A 21,593-nucleotide genomic window follows, 5' to 3' on the forward strand; every position below is an offset into this window, starting at 1 on the left:
AACTGCCTTTTAAACACACCTTGTTGGAGCTGCCAGGTTTGAATGATGGATAGTTGCGAGACCTTTTTGCTTGTGTATTAAGCGCTTTGTGTTGGCACTGCACAGCCAGTTGGAGCTGTGAATTGGAGGTTGATAAATGGTTAAAGGTCTTTTAGCTCCATCTATCAAGGGATAAGCATTGACCTGAGAGATGTCTCCACCGGCCCTTGGGCTCCCACACCACAACAAATGGCTACATTAGCATAGATAGAGACCACAGGCCCATCGGAGCCCAGAGCGCTAATATATTTTTATCCCTCTGTGGGAATTTGAAATGTATTTTTATTATTTTTCAGCCGTAGGGATGTGCACAACGATATTGGCAGGGAATGTTCACCGTCTATTGTGTGTGTGTCGGTTAATGCGGTACTAGAGTCAGTTGTCTGTGCTGATTATGCCAAGTGGAGAGCGGTGTGCGTGGATTCAGGTTGATGTGTTTATGCACAGCACATTATTTCATGCTGATGTCCTAAAGTGCACAAAAACCTGCCCAGAACATATCCAGGTCATATTTCATTTCAAAATCAAAAGAAACAAATGCAGGATCTTAAAATGTATTTTTTTTGTAGTTTGATATTAACAAGGAAATTCAGCCCATTTTCGGCCCATTTTCGAATTACCATAGTGCGAAAAAATTACGGTAGTTCTTGTTGTACTGTCTTTAATTTACGCACATTTAAAAAAACAAGTATTACAGTCCTTATTCATATCTAAAGTGTGTATATTATTTTACTCCAGTCCTAGCTTAGTATGAAGAGACGACTATAAGTAAGCCCCAAAAGTTCCCCTTTCAAGTTGGAACTATGTTTTTTAAAGGTAGACCGATATATCGGTTTTACCGATTAATCAGTGCTGATAGTTGCTTTTTGGAACTATTGTTATTGGCGAAAATCAATTCTGAACTTTGCAAATGCTTTAATAAAATGCAACGGAGCCATTATCATTTCAAAATAATGGTCCCTTGAGTGTTTTGGACAGATACAAGTCCCACAGTACACCCCAGATCTTTCTATTTTTCTAATTATTATTGGGATTTTGGTTGCGCAATAAACTGCCTCTGGGATTTTATACATTTTTGACTGTACATGCCGCCATTGTAAATAAAGACTACAAATTTGTTTTACATTCTATATATCTTTTTTTAATTAATTATTTTTTTATTATTGGCCGATTAAAGGGTAACTAAACCCTAAACCAACTTTTTTTAGTTAATGATCTGTAAGCATGGGGCTTTATTAGTACTGGTCATTGATTCAAGTAATTTTTTTGACATTTGTGTATAAAGTGTTTTAATTCTACAATATATGGTGTAAAAGCGTCTGAGTGCTGCCCTCTTCAGGTTGAGCGGTGGCTACTGCAGTTGAATTTTCCTATTGGCTGTTGCGGTGCTCGTGACGTAAGCGGTGACAGCTGACGTAAGCAGGTTCCAGCTCACCACGCCAGATTCATGTACATGTCGTCTTGCGACCGTGTGAGGAATAATAATAACATAGAGTCTGACAACAGCTGTCAATCAATCCGTCACTACGAGTCTCAGGTGCCCTGAGCAAAATTTGCTCAGCAAATCTGTTTATTTGGATGGTTCATTTCATTGAACATATAAAGGATTCAAAAGGAGTTGTCACTTAAAACTGACATTTTGTTGTGATAATGTAGCATTTTATTGTTTAATTTTTGTGGTAATATGGCTTTTAAATCACATTTATTCAATATGATTTATGTAGATTGTGTCAAAATGTGTAAAAGTTCCAGCATTAAGAGCATAGTAAACAAAGGTGTTACCAGTGTTTATTATGTAAATTATTAACATTAATTATTCCAATTTTGTTAACAACATTTGTTCTCATCTTACAGTTTTATTCCTAAACCAATTCCTTATAGTTGGGTGATCTACCAAAGCTTTGTGAATCGGTTTGATCGAGTCATGGGTTCAAAAGAACTATTCTTCTGCGAATCATCAATAATTCACATGAGCACTACTACTGCTAGGCCACATCTCTGAGTTTTATAAAAAGAAGTATATTCTGCAAGAAAGTGTTTGTTCTTCAAACGAAAAGAAAAATGTGCCTGGTAATCATTTTGTTTTTGAATGAACTAAGTTCTGTTTTCATCTTGCCCTTGTTTCCTATGAAATATTTACTTGCGGGTAAGAGGCTTATTATTTGCAACTTGTGCTTTTCTGATGTCCTACATTTTATGGATGTGAAAATCAAAAGTGCACTCTGTTTCTTGTAATTCAAACATAGAAAAGTATATGTAAAAGGAGCTCACAGTGCTGTGGTGTATAGTGTGAGCGAAATAAGAGCTCTTAATTCATCGCCGCCCTCTTGATTGGCACTGATTTGTTCCATTTTAAACAGGCCTGTGAAGAGGGAGGCATGACCGTCTCACTATACACGCATCGCTAAAGAGAGTCAGTGTAGATCGCCCGGGTGAGAGGTAGCATGATTGCTGATTGCTCAGGGTTTTAATTATGGAAATCATGAGCTCCTAAAAGTTCTCAAGGCAGCGCACTATTATTGTGCTAATGGTGAAAGTCATAAAAATGGTAAATGGAATTTTATGTTGTTCTACACTTCTACACAATTACTTAAAAAATGATATGATCACTTGTGGTGGTTAGTGGTAAAATGGAACAAAATTAGAATGTAATTACCATTGTGTCAGAGAGCATTTCTTGGGTTTGGTGTGTCGGTGTTTACTATCAGCGTAATCGTCTGCTTGAGTTGCATGAGATTATCAGGTACAAATGTAGCCGCATTGTAATAGCATAACTGCAAAGAGGTTTTTCAAGCTATCAAGTTTTCACACTATGTTAATCGAATCAACACACATAATTCTATTTTACCCTGTTTTACCATTTTGAGATTGCTTACATGGGCACCAGAAACTGTGTATTGCAAGAATGCTTAAAACACGAATGCAAGGTTCACGTCTACATGCACTGTGTACCCTTACAAAAATCGAAACTAGCTGCAAATTTGCAGATCATTATTTTCACATGCAAATGAGCTTGTGATTTACCACAAATGTTTGCCAGAAGTTCTGCAGCTCTTCACCGGTAATGGTGAAACCTCCGGCAAACCTTTGGCAACAATGGGCAATCTGTCACAAGTTTGCCTCCCCTAACAGACGCGCCCTGTGCTGCACTCTTCCATCACCCTTTACAGGATCGCACCTACTCTCCATTCCATTCGAAACTGTCAGTGAAACTTTTTCTGAGCAGCTGAGTCTTTCAAGCACCTTGTATCTGATATATCCTCCAGATGGCCACTATCTCACAAACAAATTACAGGTCGCAATAGCTCTCAAATCTTTTGATACAGCTGCCAACTCGCTGCGTGGCCACTACATGGTCGGAAATTAAGAGGATCTTGGGGCAAGAATGGCATTAAAAATCATAAAGATGCTCCCGAAATTCAAAATGTGGGGGGCAAAAAATGGCCAGGTATTGAATTTGTATTAACTAATCGATTAAATTGCCATTTTGAAATAAACGGATAAGACAGTTCATGTTTTTTTGAATTGTTAGAAAAAATTAAGCCATCATAAAGGTAAAAAATGCCCCTGAAAATCAATGCAGGGGGCAAATTTTGACATATTTCCATTTTTATGTCATGTTGCTCATAACAGTTGTCGGTTGAGGGCTCTATTTTGCTGCTGTTGTTTTAAACAACTGTTTATGCACAATGTCGGTCTCAATAAATCGTGTTTGTTAACTTTGAAGTGTAAGGTTTTGGAAAAATAGGGTGTAGAAATTTAAATGCCTCAGTCCAGTATAGCTGCAGGTCGGAGATCTCCAAATGGGGGGCGGAATCTCTCAAATAGGCCGTGGTTTCTCCAGAAGGGTGTGGGATTGTGCCAACTCCAAAAGGGGGCAAAACCTCCACAGATGGTTAGGGTTAGGGTAAGATAAGGGGCTCCCTATATCTTTGCTGGAGAGTTGGAGCTCTGTGTGCAGCTATACACCTCCCACTCATTCTTGTGGGTGTAGAACGGCTGAAATCGCTTACAGCACCTTTAAAAAATACTATAAATGCATTAAAAAAAAATGCAGAATTGAATCGTTAATCCAATCGAATTACATTGTGAATCATTTTAAATTGGCAAAAATCGTTTTTCAATAGAATCGAAAAACTTTGAATCGTGAATCGAATCCATTCGCTTTCAACTCAAAGATTCACACCCCTAAGAACAGTGCTTACACTTTTAAGTGCAAAAAACCTGGAATAAGTTATCTTAAGTGCATGTAAATGAGGTCATCGTCTTGCAATGCAAGATATCATGTACTTTACGACTGCCGCCTGTTTACCTTTTAGTGCCATCACGTTCTTTTAACTGGATCAACACATGATTATGCTTTTTTAAACCAGTTTACCACACTTCCAACACTGCTTGAAGCATCATTCAGGCAGATTTTTGTTGTTGTCATACGGTACATTCTCCTGCAAATGCAGGTTGAGACTTTTGTTAACTGTCGTGATGTCAAGAAACTCACAATTGCCATCTGTTACTTTTGTAAGAGTTGTCAAGATTCCATTAAACCGATAACCAAGTTTCACCACACATTCAACACTAGAATGCTTCAAACAGTGGTGGCTCAGTGGTTGAGGCTCAGGGTTACTGACCATCGGGGGTTCAAGCCCCAGCACCACCAAGATGCCACTGTTGGGCCCTTGAGCAAGGCCCTTAACTCCAGGTTGCTCCGGGGGGATTGTCCCTGTAATAAGTGCACTGTAAGTCGCTTTGGATAAAAGCGTCTGCCAAATGCATAAATGTAAATGTAAATGTCAAACATCTCTCAGGCAGTTTTATTCCTTGTTGTTCTCAATATGGCAAATGTATTCCATTGTTAACTGCAGAGATGTACATACATGTATATCCTCATCTTGCATTGCTCCTTGAAAAGCTCTTTCATTGGCACATGCAGGTGGTGATACAGACCCGCTTCTGGGTTAATTTCACTCTGTAGCTCCCAGTCTTGAGTTCAGAGACTTAAGTCAGACATTTTAATTACTTTGGTATTGAATTTAATTGATCTTAGCCATGTAGATTGTCCTTACTTCAGCTGGCAGGGAGGGGTTTGAGGCTTGAACCACTCATGAGTTTTGCATGAACGAAAGAACTGTCTAAATATACTCTTTGATATTTCATCCTAATTCCACTTTAAAGCTCCTTTAGTCAGTGTAAGGTGGGATTTGATGATGATTTTTTTACTTGCTTGTTTTGTTTTGCTTTTTTACCATGAATATGGTTGGGAATTGAGTATCGATTCGTATTCAAAACCAGTTCTATTATTAACAAAATGCTGTATCAAAATGATTTTCATGACATTTAGTTTCATAAACCATTCTGAAAAAGTAAACAGACATGTCTTTCTATTGTTTTGTCTTAGCTAGTTACATGCAACAACAAACATACAGCATAACCAGCGTATCTACTGATTTGTGATCAAAGTGCTTTTAATGAATTACTCAAAAACGAGTCTCAAATATTTTGGCTGCTCTGAAACGAGTCACTAACTTAATCAGTCAGACCATTTATCTACTTAACATAGGCTAATTGAAATAAACCAAGAACCAATATGTTGTACTTAAAGGTGAAGTGCTTAATTTAGGACTGCCAATTGATTACAGATTTTAATCGAATGAATTACATGGTATGCCGAGTCATTAATTGAATGAATTGCAATTGATCGTGTATATATATATATGTATATAAATATTTGCTTAGAAAGCTTCTCAAATAACAATATTTCATTAAATAATGATTAAATACTTTTAAATAGTTATATTTAAATCATTGTAAATAAAATATATAATATAAAAAAAATTATATAGATAATTAAAATGCATTACATCATTGTGGTGCACAAGTAAAGCATTACAAAATATGGTAACATAAGGTTCCATTTGTTAACATTAGTTAATAACATTAGTTAACATGAACTAACAATGCGCAATCATTTTACAGCTTTTTTTAATCTTAGTTAATATTCATTTCAACATATACATTTCTCAAATCAAAAGTTGTGTTTGTTACGTCTTGAGATCCTTGTGTTCGTATTTGCAAGAATGTGTTCTGATCTTGTTTTTTTTTTGCTGTAGTTGAGTGTGGTTTTTCGCTGTATAACAGCATTGCCCAAACATCTGAAGTTTCGCTTACTGCCCCCTGGAGAACACAGGTGGTACTACAAGCTTGAATTGCTCAGATTCCGTGTCACGGTCCGGGGACATAATTACTTGAATTTTTTAACTTTTTATATAATTAATGGCACTGGATTAAATCGACAGCCCTAGTTGAATTACATCACCAAATAATGAAAAATAAAGACTGTTTTCAAAGAGGTTTCCCCCACAGCCCCTTTGTCTTCCATTGGTCGAACAGATAGTCCCGCCCCAAACACACGCCATTGGTTGAAAATGAAAATTAGTAAATATCAGATATGTGCTTTAGGCCTTACACTTTACATACGTGCTATCACTGACGGGTTTTCGTTTGAAAATATATAGTTAGAAATAGTTTTGTTGTACAAAATTTTACTTCAAAAGAAATAAAAATATGTTGCCTAAAGTAGTGTTGTTTTTGTGTATTTTTGGTTTAAAATGTGTATATATACAAAGTATAGTAGGATTACATATTTGTTATTTTTTAAGAATCATTCTAGTGCTAAAAGAATCATTAATGGAATTGTTGGAGAATCGGCACCATTAAGTGGAATCGGAATTTGAACAAGAATCTTTAAATTTCTTACATTCCCATTCCTAGTCCTTGAACTTGAGCAATGTCCCTATCATTTCTTCAGCATCTAAGATGTGCTATGAAGTTGTTTTCCTGTGCTGTTACAAGCCTTGCTAAAACTTTAATTGGCCTGTTAGATAATGCTTCCCATGACATACAATTATTGAAGGGTTTGTTTTTGAGTGGGACTGCACAAGCTTTTAACTGACTGCGTCGCTTTATCTTCTATACGGTAACTAAGGGATGCCATGCAAATGCAAGAAGGATTTATGTTCTGGGAAAGAGAGGAGGGTAAAATGCTGAGGAAGATTGGGGGCAGAAAATGAAATGAAAAGCCTGCGGCCGCACTGAAGACTCTTGTGATGAGGGAAAAAATTAAGAATTTAGTGGCAGTTTGTGTAGGGGGTTTCTCACCATTTGAATCTATTCATATTGTATGTATATTTCATAGCTAAAGCCCGGTTTCGTCATTTTATCGTAAAAGACATTTTCTTGATGTCTGTTTTTCTGTTTGATACATATGAAGTCAATGCAGCAGAATTGTTTCACATATACACATTTCAACAACATTGAAAACATGAATAAATAGCAAATGAATTGCAATACAGTAAAAACATTGGCATCTTGATAATTTATGTGAAATTAAGTACATTTATGATTTTATAATCACTCCTGCATGTTAAAAGATTTATTTTCCCTTACAACATTTTTTTAGCTAGCCGCAAACATGTAAATATTTGCTGCTCATTATTTTCATATGCAAATGAGCTCGTGATTTGCCACAAATATTTGCCAGAAGTTTGCAGCTCTTCACCGGTAGTGGTGAACCTCCGGCAAATCTTTGGCAACAGTGAAGCTCATTTGCATGTGAAAATTATCCGTGCCAAATTTGCTGTGAACTCAATTTTTGTAAGGGTTGCCATCTTCACACTATAGTCATGATTTGATATACTTTTCTTGTGATATAACTATATAGTGTTGTAGGATGTAATAAAGAGATTTCTGTGATGGGGGGTGTCAATTACAAAAATCATGGTGGATGGCAAAAGGTATTGTCATAATTTTTAATTGTGAAGATTAATTATGTGCTTGTGCAGCAAAACTACATGTCCCCATCATTCTCTGTGGACGCATACACACCTAATGTACATCCTTTAATCTTTATTTTTGCACTAAAAAGCATCCTTTCATTGTTTTTATATATATAATGGCACAACATACCAATTTTTATTCCAACCAGAATCACATTGCATATCGTATGCATTGTAATTATAAATTCCAAATTGAAGGTAACTTCCCAGGAGGAAGGACTGCATTAGCCTTCATAATATGAAGGTTACTATTTCAGGTTAGATTTTAATTATTTTCCACGATGTCCTCAAAGTTTTGCTTGGGTAGTGTACTCAAAGAGGTGGCGAATGGCTTTCTTTTGGTGTCCCAAGTGCTCAGGTGTTACTGTGAATGGCACCCTGTATTTTTGTGGAGAAAATGGAGTGATGATGGTAGTTGAAGATGGGCCTGGAGGGTGTTTAACTGTTGATCTGTGGGTATTCTCCATTCACTCACCACATGACTGATAGGACACATTATGGCCTATTGTGCTTGTGGTAAATGTGCGGTTGTCAAGCCAACTACATTTTCTCTTGTATATAGTGAATAGTGAGGGAACAACTGAAGTATGTAGAGGAATGAGTCGCTGCGGGTGCTGTACGGTTCAATCCAGGAAAACAAATAACCTTAAATTTTTTTAAATTCTTTTTAAAAAGCAAAGGATTCAGGGCTGTGACATAAAAAAGAATTGCAGTATCACACAAAAAGCATCTTTAATGGTTAATAAGTATGATGTTTAAATAATTTCCATTTGGACTACTCTTAGTTTAACTCTAATATTATTGGATGTAATACATAACATGCCATATCATGACTCCTTGGTAAGATCCGCTAACATGAACAAATCACTCGGGGTATGCTGGAGATTTTCACATCCCTTCATTTCTCATCTAGTCTTTGGAGAACCCAGTGTTAATTGCTAACAATGAAATGGAGAAGATAATAAAAATTAAGTATATGGCTTAGCTTGTGCAAAAATTGGCTCAGGGTGAATCTTCCTGCCATTTAATCAGTCTGCGCAGAGAGAGTGCTGACACAATTTTCCATGCAGGAAAATCTGAGGTTAGATCATTGGTTTTCTGATTGACACTTGAGCTCTGTGACACCACCCCAGTGCCAGCATACCAGCAGCTTTACCTGCATTTCAAAACTTTTCAGTGGCTTTGCCTGGTGTTGACAACCCCACCTGACACGGGCATCCAATGCCTGTCTCCCTTGCGCCGTGGCTTGTGACAAGTTTTCTGCAACATCGCCGGAGCTGAGAAAATGACATTAAATCCTTGAGGGGGAGACCCAGCCTGGCGTAGTCTTGTCAGGGAGTGTCATGACAAAGTGCAATGCCTTCGAGAGTCACCCACTGAGAATGTCAAGAGTATCCAAGGAGATCTCCTTCACGCCCGCTCTACACCTCTCTATGCGCATTTGTCTGCTAGATAATTACCCCTGCTTTTAGCAAAAAGTATGTCCTTGTTTTTTTTTTTAAAAGCTAATATGGAATACTTGGAGTCTCTATGTTGTAATTGAGACTTGTGCTTTGAGTATCTATGTTGTCTTGAATGTAAAGCCATCACATTGATCACACGAAGAAAACATTTGAGAGGACATAGATACTTAGAGAAGAATAAATTCATATTCATTTTGTGATATTTGTTCTGCAGATTTTTCAATCCATGTTTAATAGTGAAAGTGGCCTCCAAATTGGACCCACGACTTAATTTAACGGTAGTTGAATTTAATTTGGATGCAGCTTAAGTTTTATGTGTGCCGCCTCATTTACTATGCATGTATGTATGCATTCTTTAGTTTCTTACATCTTGGCACTGATAATTGAAAAATATTCCAGATAATATGACCTTGAGCCTCAATGTTGTCATTTTGAGGATCTGTTTCCTCTCGAATGTAAAGTTGTAATTTTAATCTTGTGGCAGTTTAATTGGTTTTGCAGATTTTACTCTCTACATTTGATAGAGTAACCGGTCTCCGAAATGCTAAAAAACAGTTCCATGTCTTCATTTAGCAGCGTTTTAAATTACACTTGGATTAAGCTTTCAAAATTTCATTTGTGCCAACCTCACTTGTTATGCATGTATAAATGCATTCTTTATTCTTTCCCATCTTGGCCCTGACAATTGAATCTAAATTAACATTCCTGCTCCTTTATGTTGTCCTTCTTTAAACCTGTCAAGAATACTTGGATGCGAACTCTGAGAGGTCAAGCAACACTCACTAGCTGTCAATCTTTCTGTTTGACCCGCCCGCCCTTTTCTTTTCTCTTCCATTCTTTTCTTTCCTATTCATTCAATTTCTCCCTGTCTTAGAAACCAGGATTCCTTGGCTATTTTTCCACCAGTGTCCACCCCAGCCTGAGAGAGGAAGCTGGAAGCACAGTGATGAATCTCACATTCACAAACAGACCCATATTTAATGTTAAGGCTTCCTGGCTGCCACTTTTTCCCAGCCATTCATTTTAATTATAATTTAATTGCCATCTTTCCACTCGGATAACATGGGAAATTTGCAGTGCGCACTCATTTTTAAACTTTACTATAATGATGACATCTGTCATCTTGTCTAGATGACTAGAGTAGATTTGTAGTGAGATGTAAAGGTTGTTATTCCTCTTATCTTGACAAAAATTTAGAAAAATGTAGCAAATAAATGTCTCTGATTTATGACCGATCAAATTCAACCCCAATCCAGCCTCTCGGAATTACCCTAGAATCCTAGAATTGGCATTATCACGGTTTGCTGACTTTATAGTGGAATCAGTTATGAAAGGGAAACTATCAAAAAATATTTTGGGTAATTTTGGAAAAGTTGAACGTGGGGGTAAACATCAAGTTTTTGTCCCCTACGAATTATCACATGGAATTAAATTTTGATATTGCTGGTTTGTACGTTTCAGTTATTTCATACTCGTGAAAGTGACTCTCACTCATTCCTGATTTCTCCCTTGGTACAAATATGATGCATCAGTCAGGAATGATGCAAAGCTCCCTAATGCTAATCGCTTAATCCTTTTATTTCAAGTCAGAACAAATCCAGTCCTAAATCTGCCAAACAAAGTGGTGTTTAGCGGGATGATAATGGTCTGCTCCTGCGATTTAAGCCTCCAGACATAAAGCGAGCATGTTCCTCAGCAGGGTGAGGGTTTGAAAATTGTAATGAAGAGAAATAAACCATGTCGGGCAGACGGTACAGACCCTCACATTCCTCGAGACCCCCACCGTTTCCCCTCTTCCTTCATGCCTCCCGTCTGCCGGGATCAGCGTCTCGGCAATCTCAGCAGGATGTGGGATTTTCCAGCAGGTTATGTCCATGATTGCTGATTTACTGAAGTACAGTCCAACACTATCCTTAGCCACACACAAGACACCCTGCTTGGGGATTGGCATGGTTTCATGCTTTTACTGCAAGATACTTGGAATCCTGATCCTGTAATCTAGTGAACTAAGTGAATTTCCTTCCTGAATGTGCGCTCAATTATAAGGCCGGTTAAATAAATATGATCAAGCTTTGATTAGTCTAATTAAGAGTATTTGCAAGAGGTGAAAATTTTTCAGCCCTCTGGGTCCATGAAAGTTAGTCATGTTATTTGGTGTTAAACATGCCCCTACTAATTACTTCTTGGAGTGTTTGATTTCATAGATGTCATCCAACAACATTGCTTCCGCCTGCTGATTTTGACATTGCCCATGCTCTCTTTTGTCTTCATTCTATGCCAATGTCTGATTTTAAATGCTTTCAACAAAAGTGTTTCCACTATTATAGTTTTTTTTTTATTATAATTTGAATTACTCAGAGCCTTTACATTGTAATTTAGATTTATCATTTGTAAATCCACATTTGAAAGCCTAAGCGAGTTGAATAACACAGCTACATATCTTTATTTAGCTGTATTTGAGCTTAGATGCAGCTTTACATTTCATTTGGCCCGCTTCATGTGCTATGCTTGTGTTGCTATGCTATGCATGCATTCTTTATTAATTTTATATAATCAAGCTTTGATTAGCCTAAGTAAGTGTATTAGTGGATGGTAAGAGGCGATTAGCTTTCTGGGATTATGAAAGTTAGCCGTGTTGTTATTCGGTTTTAAAAACGCTCCTACTAATTACTTAAATGCTAATAAATGGGCTTAGAAAAGAGATGGAGAGTTCAATTTCTTAGATGTCGTCCTTAAAACAACATCGCTACTGCCTGACAATTTTGACATTGCACAACTTCCATTTGTCTTAGTTCTACACGAGTGTCCAGTTTTAAATGGACTCTATTTTGTCAAATGCTAATATGAAATATGTGGAGCTTTTATGGTGTAATTCAGACGTAATTTGTTACATTTATTTACATTAAATTGTAATTACATTACATTTAAACTTGTTTTCGGCCTTTAGTCACATAAAAAATGCAGCAACATGTCTTTATTTAGCTGCGTTTGAGCTTGGATGCTGTTTTATGTTTAAATTTTGCATGCCTCACTTGCTATGCGTGCATGCATTCTTTTCTTTTTTTTCTCCCCTTTTTCTCCCAATTTGGAATGCTCAATTCCCACTACTTAGTAGTCCTAGTGGTGGTGCGGTTACTTGTGTCAATCCGGATGGAGGACAAGTCTCAGTTGCCTCTGCTGCTGAGACAGTTAATCTGCAAATTTTATTTCGTGGCTCGTTGTGCCTGACACTGCGGAGACTCGCAGTACGTGGAGGCTCATGCTACTCTCCGTGATCCATGCACAACTTAGCACGTGCCGTATTGAGAGCGAGAACCCCTATTTGCAACCACGAGGAGATTACCCCATGTGACTCTACCCTCCCTAGCAACCGGGCCAATTTAATTGCTTAGGAGACCTGACTGAAGTCACTTGGCGCGCCCTGGATTCGAACTCGCGACTCCAGGGGTGTATTCAGCATCAATACTCACGGAGATACCCAGGCCCCCTCGCTTGCATGAATTCTTTATTAATTTTACACGTTTTGATAAGCCCAATTTTGTGTAATAGTTGATGGGAAGATGTGAAAAACATTTAGCCTTCTTGGTGCATAAATGTTAGTACCGTTGTTTTTCGGTTTTAAACGTGCCCCTGCTAATTATTTAATGATAAAATAGATAAAGTTTTGATTTGAGTTTGATTATATATAATTTATGTCCTTAAAGCAATATTGCTTCCACCTGCCCAAGTCTGATTTTAAATGCATCTGAAAGGAAGAAAAAATAAAACAATATTTCCTGCAGCAGGATATATAATGAAACTTAATTAAATTCTGTCTTCTGTATGCATCGTTTTGTTCGAACTTTTTCATCCTCTCTTTTAATCAGCATCAGTGGAGCTCTGATAATGGCGTAATGTTCATCTTTAGGTTCATTATAAAATAACCACAGTGCTCGGTGATGAGGAACCACGCTGAAGCTCTGGTGAAGCACACTTAAAAGTGTGAAATTCGGCAGGCAATGCATATGAGTCAAACCCATAAACTACCTGCACTATACGCACTGAGCCATGTGTGAGAAGGGGCAGTGTTAGTTTTTTTTGGAAAGATGGAAGTATTATTTAGCTTGTGGGTGGATGTTTGTGTGTATGTGCACGTGTGTGTCAGTTGGTATGAATTTGCAGGCAAAGTGAGTTTGACATGCCATCCGTCTTCAACGTTTGACATTGCGCTATAATGAGCTCTGGCTCCCCAGGGTCTCGAATAGTAACCTTTTCCAACACAGACAAAGCAGTTTGAATGTGTTTGTCCCACCCCCACGAGATAACAAAAGCAAACACACACAAAGAGAGGTGTTTTTAATAGTTTACCGCCCAAACCAGTTTCCAGAGTAATTATTATCTACCACGGGGTCGGTCGAGGGGATGCGGGAGATGATGAGAAATGAAGGAAGTGCCTGTAATCTTTATAAACACAGTGAAATTAGAAGTGCAAGTCTAGGCGTGTGAATGCCATTCAGATGTCCAAAGATAGATATGTGACTTCCCTTGAAACCCATCTTACCCTGAGAACATTCCGCATTAATGCGGCATATTACGAACTGCCTTCGAAATTCAGCTTTGGCCAAATGTTTTCGCATTTCACTGTGGCAATGTTAATGCAATGGACATGAATGAGATAAGGTCAAGAGGTATGCTACTTCTTGTCTAAGTGATGTAACGGTAGTTGGGAAAACATTAAGCATTTCTTTCGCAACCACCCAAAGCACTCGACCAACTATATAGCAACAGCATGGCATATCAACCCGTTAGCAACACCCTAGCAACCATCAAGAACACCTTAGCAACTACATAGCAATGCATCAACAACCACTCGGAACACGATAATGATCTCTTAGCAATGGTGGTAAGTTTTGTACTACAGACACCACTCGCATTTTCCTAAAAATATTAAGTAAAAATCTAGTTTAGAATCACCATTGATTAACACACTCTACACTTTCTTGCTCCCAAATGGTAGTTCTGAAACAGATTTTGATTTTAATTGATTTGAGACCGTTGCTTTTATCTCTGCTGTCTTTGAATCAAACGCAGATACTGATTTGATATTCTGTTTCTTTCTGGTTTGCTTTTGTTGTATAGGTAGCCGAGGTATGTCTCTTTCTTTGATATATGTAAATCCGTATCTGATCTCTGCATCAGTTCTACTGCTTGAAAGGAAATCAGGGCTCAACGTTCATGATGTAGAGTGCAGCATTCTTTAAGTTCAAATGTTCGTGAGGAATTTAGTGAAAAATGTTTTGAGATGTAGCTTTGCTATTTCAAAGAGTCATTCTGTGAAACTGTTGCCTGAAAAGGCAACTTTGAAAACCATATTAATGTAAGGTTTTATAACATCCTATTGTACGATGAAGTGCTGATCATTTGCATTGTACCATCTTAAATACAAATAAATGAAATTATAAATTAATACGTTGGAATATTCTGAACTAATGATGATGTGGTGGAAGAATTTAAACCAAAATGGTTTCTGCTTTTCCTGTTATCGAGACCAATTTTGGCCTCTTGTCAATATCGTTTCATAGTCAACAATATAACTTAGGTTGACTAACCCTAGTCATAACAGTAACCTTATAAATGCTGTTTTATTCTACATGGGGCAGGGGCACCCTCATGGGGGCTGCCATTTTAGAATCACATGACCATCTGAATACTACTCGCTTAATCTCAGTAACTCCTGTTATTGGACACTTTCTCACATGGATTAAATTAATCATGGCTGATTGTGAACAGGGAATTTTTACAATGGCATCTGAAACTGTAAACTGTTGATTTTGAATGATGTTGCATCCACACCACTAGGAGACACTGTAAGTCCAAGATGACACAAGTAAATAGTTACATGTGTAGTTACAAGTTGCTAACAGGTTTTGGGTTTAGTGCACTTCAATTGTTGGATACATGTAATTGACTTTGTACATCCTAATTCACATTAGAGATGGGTAAAAATATACATTTTCAAGCAAAATGAACATTATAACTTTAATATGAAGAAATGAATCAGAATTTAATAAAATCATATCAAAATCAAAAGTAAACCTTTATCGATAAACAGCCCTAATTCACATTGCTAATAAAAATGTCTTTTCATGTGTTTTCAGATGGAAGATGATTGGTGAATCGCGAAGGACAACAGATCGCTGACATCAACTTGGCCTTCATTCTGTTTTTAATTCTCTTTTACAATCTAAACACTTCGATAACCAAAATGGCTGCTTCACTGTGGAAATGTCCCTTTGTGCATAGACTTTTGTTGACTGTGATCTTTCTACAATGTTCAGAAGGTGAGCTCATCTCTTGTGTGCGTTTATAGGGTTCTGAACTACTGTATAGACTGCTGTAATCATGAAGTGACACCCCTGAAATGTTGAGACATAACTGTATTTAGGAAACTTGGAACACTTTCTTGACACGTCACTGTGTTGGGTTAGTTTGTAAATGTAATTAGTTCTACTTTGATTCTATTATTTTGCAATCGCACATTTCTGCAGGCAAATGCAGAGAAATCTCGTTCAGGAGGAATTTTATGTTATGCCTGTTGAAGAGTTTGAAACCCTGGCGCCATAATTATCCATTCACCTGAGAACAGCAAGCGCATGCTTTGGCTTGCTGCCAAAATGACGATGACGGACTGAAATCAATATTTGAAATAATCTTGTTCAATTTTTTTATTTTAGTCAACGAGTATTTGGTTTTGATTAGCATGTTGATTCATAATTAGGTGTTCAGTCTCGTGGTGGCTCTTCCACACTCCTTCAGAACTACCGATCTTGGCATGTTTGCATAATCTCAATCATTATTTCTTGCTTTTTCGCAGTTTTCGGAAAAACAAAGTTGATTTAATCACACACTTGAATGCCAAACATTAATTATACAAAAGCAGCAAATCACATTTTAAGTAGGGACTGGTTTGGATCAGATTCATTATGATGGAGCAGCATTTAGACAACTTTCGGTCATGTTTTTGTTGTTTGTATAATTGTAATCGTGTGCAGTGGCGGACTGGCCATAGGGAGAACTGCGACTATACCCCCCCACCCCCACGCTCAACAACTTTTGGGTCAGCGACACTCCAGGGCTGATTTCTCTTCCCAGTCCGCCCCTGATTGAGGGCTAATGTCAAACAAATTAGTGCCCCCCCCCCCTCTTGGCACTGCCTTTAGCTTTCAGACATTGAAAGTTTTTGGTTTCTCTTGATGTGAAGGATCTCTTCTCAATGAATGATTACTCACCAATCCTTCAATAGAGGAATGTGGTGGGATCCTCTGAAAATATCTCATTTATCAACAAGTCATTGAACGTTACACAGAACCCTCATACCACAACATACCACATTCAGTTCAGCACTTCACAAAAGGGTCTATCACACTAATTGTTTTCTTGCGTGTTTGATGTTAGACTTTGTGATCAATCACACAAGAACCTTCAGTTTCTTCTTTTTTATTTTTATTCACATAGAAAATTACCCCCACACACACACACACTAAAACCTGATAATAAACAGCATTTTAAGATGTAATTTTTTTTTTTACAATGTAGACCAAAAAATGTTATCATGTAAAATAAAATAAACAAGTATAAATAAAAGAAACATTTAGGTTTCTAATCAAATTTTGAACACTTTTATGAGAATGGCCATGTTAAATTTAAAAGTTTCCATTGAAGTGTAGTCACAAGCCGTCACTGTATATATTAAAGTCCATAATTGTTTATTTACTGATTTTAATGTATTTTACCATTTTGCTGAAGATTACTCCTCTTCATCTTTTGCTGCCTCATACAATCATATTTACTTCTACTGTATATTTGTATGTATGGTAGTAACCACAGACATTGCAAATTACAATGCAACTGTATAAAGCAGCCACATTTGACTGCAGGATGCATTAACACCTGTCGAGCTGCAGTGACGGGTGTAATTATGATGTTCAAGGCGTGCTGTATATAGGCAAGTGTGTTTTCATGTACATGTGAACATATGCGTTTTATAGTAATAGTTGAGTGAAGCAGCTGTTTGATGTAAATTGAGAGAAGTCAAACACACAGAATGAGCAATCTGTCATCATTATTTGCTGAATATTTGGCTCGAAGACAGAAGGTTGAAGCCACTGAAGCATTGAGCCATGAGTATGAGCTGTATGAAGAGTGTTAATGGAAATGTGCAAATCATAATATGAAAAGACTAAATCTCAGATCTCACTCTAAACATGCACCTGTGATTAAAAAAAGGTACCTCCAACGGTATTATGTTTTACGATTATTATCAATTTGAAATAAGACTCAATTTAAATGTTTCGTTTCTGTGTTAAGTGCTCTTCTGGTTTGTTTGGCATATTTTCCAATAGAATGATAGTTGATAATCTCATAGTCCGATTCTCATGGATTGAGAGGGATTTTTGGCAAGCACTGATCACTGTGCCGTAAACGTCCACCCTGGCAAACACTTTCATGCTCGGTTTGTCTTTGTTTTCTTATAGCTTTCTGTAGCTCGCTGAATCATGGGGGTATGTAACATGGCTATCATGAATTATCACTGCATTGCCATGGGAGAAGCGCGCACAATGGATGCACCAGTTCACCATCATAAATCGCACCAAGATATGATTTATCCATCATACACACTGTTCTGCCTCAATGCCAATCATCCATGAAACAAGAAAAGTCTTATCTCCCGCTACGTCCGACGGGCCAGGAGGAATGTGTCTCAGAACAACACAGCTTTGCTTTTGCGATCTGGGTCTTATTGTATCACAGTAAACTCATTCATATTGATTCTCCAGGAATGTGTCGTTCGTCAGGGGTCCCTTCAGCGAGGACCCCCCGCTCACCTCAATATCTGCACACTTCTTTCTTCTCTTGGCAAACAGAGATGATTTTTTCATCCCCGATGAGTTCAGAGTAGGTTCAGAGTGTTTTTGTGGAAATATTTTCATTAGAACGTATCTCAATGGTCAGATAATCAGCTTTTGTGTGGTTTTTTTTGTTTGTTTTTTGTCTGGTATTTTTCAAAAATTTTGGAAATTACCAGGGTTTGGATCAGACAGGAATTTTCCTGGCACACATGAAATGTGAAATGTCACAAACCTATTTTCTTTGTATAATGTCAATCATACATAATATTCAATGAGAAAAAAATGTAGGGTGGAAATCTGGAATTGATTGATATAATTTTTAAACAGTAAGTGGATTGTTTATTTCACCCTGTTTAGATTGTCATAGTTTAAACATTGATCATTTCAGCCTGATCTCATAAACATTAGGTGACCATGGCAGCATTTTTGTAATTGGAAATTACGTGCCTTATTACTGGTTTGGCTGCAATTTCTAAATGTCCAGTGGGGGGAGCCAAAAGTGAGTGAAATGTTGTTGAAATCAGATGAGTGTTCTAAAGGGATTATAAGATTTAGTTTTTAATGTGTTAAACATACCTCCCTAACCTAAAACTTTAGCCTAAACCCAGCCAATCGTGTCCTAAAAGAAAATGCGACATCAAATTTTCCGAAGCAGCCACGTAATTTCGTGCCCCTTCTTCAGCTTGTGTCTTTGGGCGGGCTTGAACTGCGGTGTCCCGATTTCAAAGTCCAAGGCTTTATGAGGTGAGCAACTGCGCAAGCTGATAACATTGGAATTTGTGCGTAACCATAGGTGGGTCTTTAATACAAGTGTTAAAATTGTATCAATGCTTCAAATTTTGTGTTTAAAGGCGGAAATGTGAAGCTTGTAATTTTATAAAAGGACTTCTATCGGGAAGACACGCAGGCTTGAGTGAGGTTTAAGATGACATTTATTTGGTGAATGTAAAACAGAAAAGTAATGTCTCTCTTTGGCGTAGGCACCGTCTGGCGGTCCAAGGGAGTTGTACTCGGAACCGTCATATCCTGACGGAGATAGGAGGCAGGGGCGAGGAGCCTACTCCCAGGTGGGACGGGGCACAACTGGTGGTGGTGGGGTGGTGGAGGTTGCCGTGTTAGCACACTGAAACAGCAATGTGAAAGATTGTGAGCAGACTTATAAAGCAATGGCTTACATGTGATTGGCTGGGAATTACCCAGCTAATGATGTGATGATGTACAACTGCTAGCCTTCCCGCTAGAAATACGCTGCACTTACATTTACATTCATTCTTCTGTTAAAACTCATGTATTATCCCACAGTATTACCCACCAGTATGTGTCTAACACTGCACAAACTTTAACTTATTTACCACTAAAATAATCACATTATTAAGAAATGCAATTGCAATAATAGACTCTTTTAATAAGATGCATATTTTTGATTCCAGTTTTTAACTTCAAACAGCCCAAAGAATATGAATCAGCGATGATGCAATGCAGTGTAAACAGCTTTACACTGTAAGCTGAAAACACTGAGGTGGAAAGCGGAAATTTGATTTTATAGGAAACAAAAAATACCTTTTCTCCTTTTCTTTTTTGGTCTCGAGATACAGAAATGCATAGATGGAGGTTTTAAGAGCCCACAGCTGTCCACTCCACTCCCTGTTTGAGTTCAATTTTATTGTCCATTTACATCTGATTGTAAAGCTTGCCCATTTTTTTATGTGGCGATGACGAACAGGTGCTGCGTCTAATGGTGTGGGAGCCACAGCTTTTGACATTTTGATTTTTACAGATTAAGATGGCCTTATATCAACACTCCTGACACTAGCTTTTACCCTCTGGTGAATAAGCCACACATTCAACGACTACCTCCTTCAGGTTATCCAGTCAATTTGGTTCCATAAACGTCTCTGCCAGAGGAGATTACATTCTGTGTGAGGCTTCTCGCCTGTGTACGTCTGTAGATAAAATGCAGAATGGGAGCTTGATATAAAAGAGCACTCTTTTTCTCTAATGTAAGCGCTCCGAGGTGTCTCGTGTTCCGCCGTCAACGTACTTGACAGCTGAATAAGCGATATTTTTAATATCACAAAGAATTTTTTAAGTTTAAGTTTAGTTGTCAGGGCCGCCTTTCAACAATAAAAGATATCGATCGGCTTTTCAACTGATATTTACCCAACGCAAGGCTGTCTCGACATGAAGAGAGAATTGTGATTGGAAAACATCTGCCTTTATTTGGTTCCTTCAATAAACGCCACTCTTGCTAGCATTTGTTTGTTGATGTTGTTCAAAGAAGTGCTCAGAATAATAAAGAGTTATTGGCTGCTGAATTGTTAAAATGACAAGTGTGGCAACTGAGTAGTAAAGGTTGTGATTATTTCTGTTATGAAAATGGATTTGTATCACCTTTTTATGTGAACTTTTGGAATTGAATTCAGCTGGATATTATACTAAAATTATACCACTAGTTTACTACACTGACAGAAGTTTGGAGACACTTACTCCTTCTTTATTATTTTTCCAAATAATTTTTGGTCCAATTAATGTAATCAAAACTACAACATATCATCAGTTGAAGTGCTAGAATTATGTAGTGACCAAGAAATGGTAAATCAAAATGATTGCCGTGTCACATATTGCTACTTTTTGAACAACAACAACAAAAAAATGCTTTGAAATAAAGCATGGCTGCATGTGACACAAGGCAAAAAAAAAGTGATATGTCATAATTCAGAACCAATATCCATTGTAATGGACACCAGAAATAGTCATAAATCATGGTCATATTTTGTTTTGTAATTGAAAGGGTCAAAATATATATTCTGCATATATATATCCCATATTTGTATTTGTCTATAAAGCTAAGTTACATGTACATATGTCCAAAACTGGTGTTTCACTGGTGTATTGTTATTTTGTTGAATTTAAAAATCTTAAATTACAATACCATTTATTTTTGAAAAAATACATGTAATTTTATTTTTCAATGCTTAAGTTTTCTAATGGCTGATAAAGGCTGATTCATTACATTTCAGTCGTTTCAAATAAAATCATTTTTAATGAGTTATGGTCTTCTGAACTACCTAATTCAATAAACCAATTAAGACTGGGGCCTGTTAAGACCCCAGCAATGAATCTTCATATTTCAATATTCATTATATTTTACAACTGGACTAAATATGTGACTGATATTGTTATAGCACTATAATAAAAGGGAAGAAGCAATCATCACTATACTTTTGCTCACACTGAGGGTTGGCGATCTGAACAAACCCCTAACCCAAAATATTAAACTGTCGTTTAAAGGCGCTTAAACCCTTCCGGATGATTTGATGGAGTGTTTTCATGGTTAAGACTGCGAAACATTCATTCTGAAAGCATGGAAA

At 37.4% G+C, this 21,593-nt stretch overlaps 1 protein-coding gene across 5 annotated transcripts in view; it reads left to right on the forward strand.

The window, feature by feature from the left end:
- LOC127645174 (adhesion G protein-coupled receptor L2-like) overlaps positions 1-21,593 on the forward strand; it is a 145,984-nt gene that overhangs the window by 9,337 nt on the left and 115,054 nt on the right. For all 5 annotated transcript variants that reach the window (XM_052128691.1, XM_052128692.1, XM_052128693.1 and 2 more), the window contains exon 2: positions 15,472-15,654. In XM_052128691.1, the coding sequence (XP_051984651.1) occupies positions 15,579-15,654 (76 nt within the window). In that variant the 5' untranslated portion in view covers positions 15,472-15,578. The remainder of the gene's footprint in view (positions 1-15,471; positions 15,655-21,593) is intronic.

The sequence above is a fragment of the Xyrauchen texanus genome, chromosome 6, assembly GCF_025860055.1.
Source record: "Xyrauchen texanus isolate HMW12.3.18 chromosome 6, RBS_HiC_50CHRs, whole genome shotgun sequence".
Classification (NCBI taxonomy): domain Eukaryota; kingdom Metazoa; phylum Chordata; class Actinopteri; order Cypriniformes; family Catostomidae; genus Xyrauchen; species Xyrauchen texanus.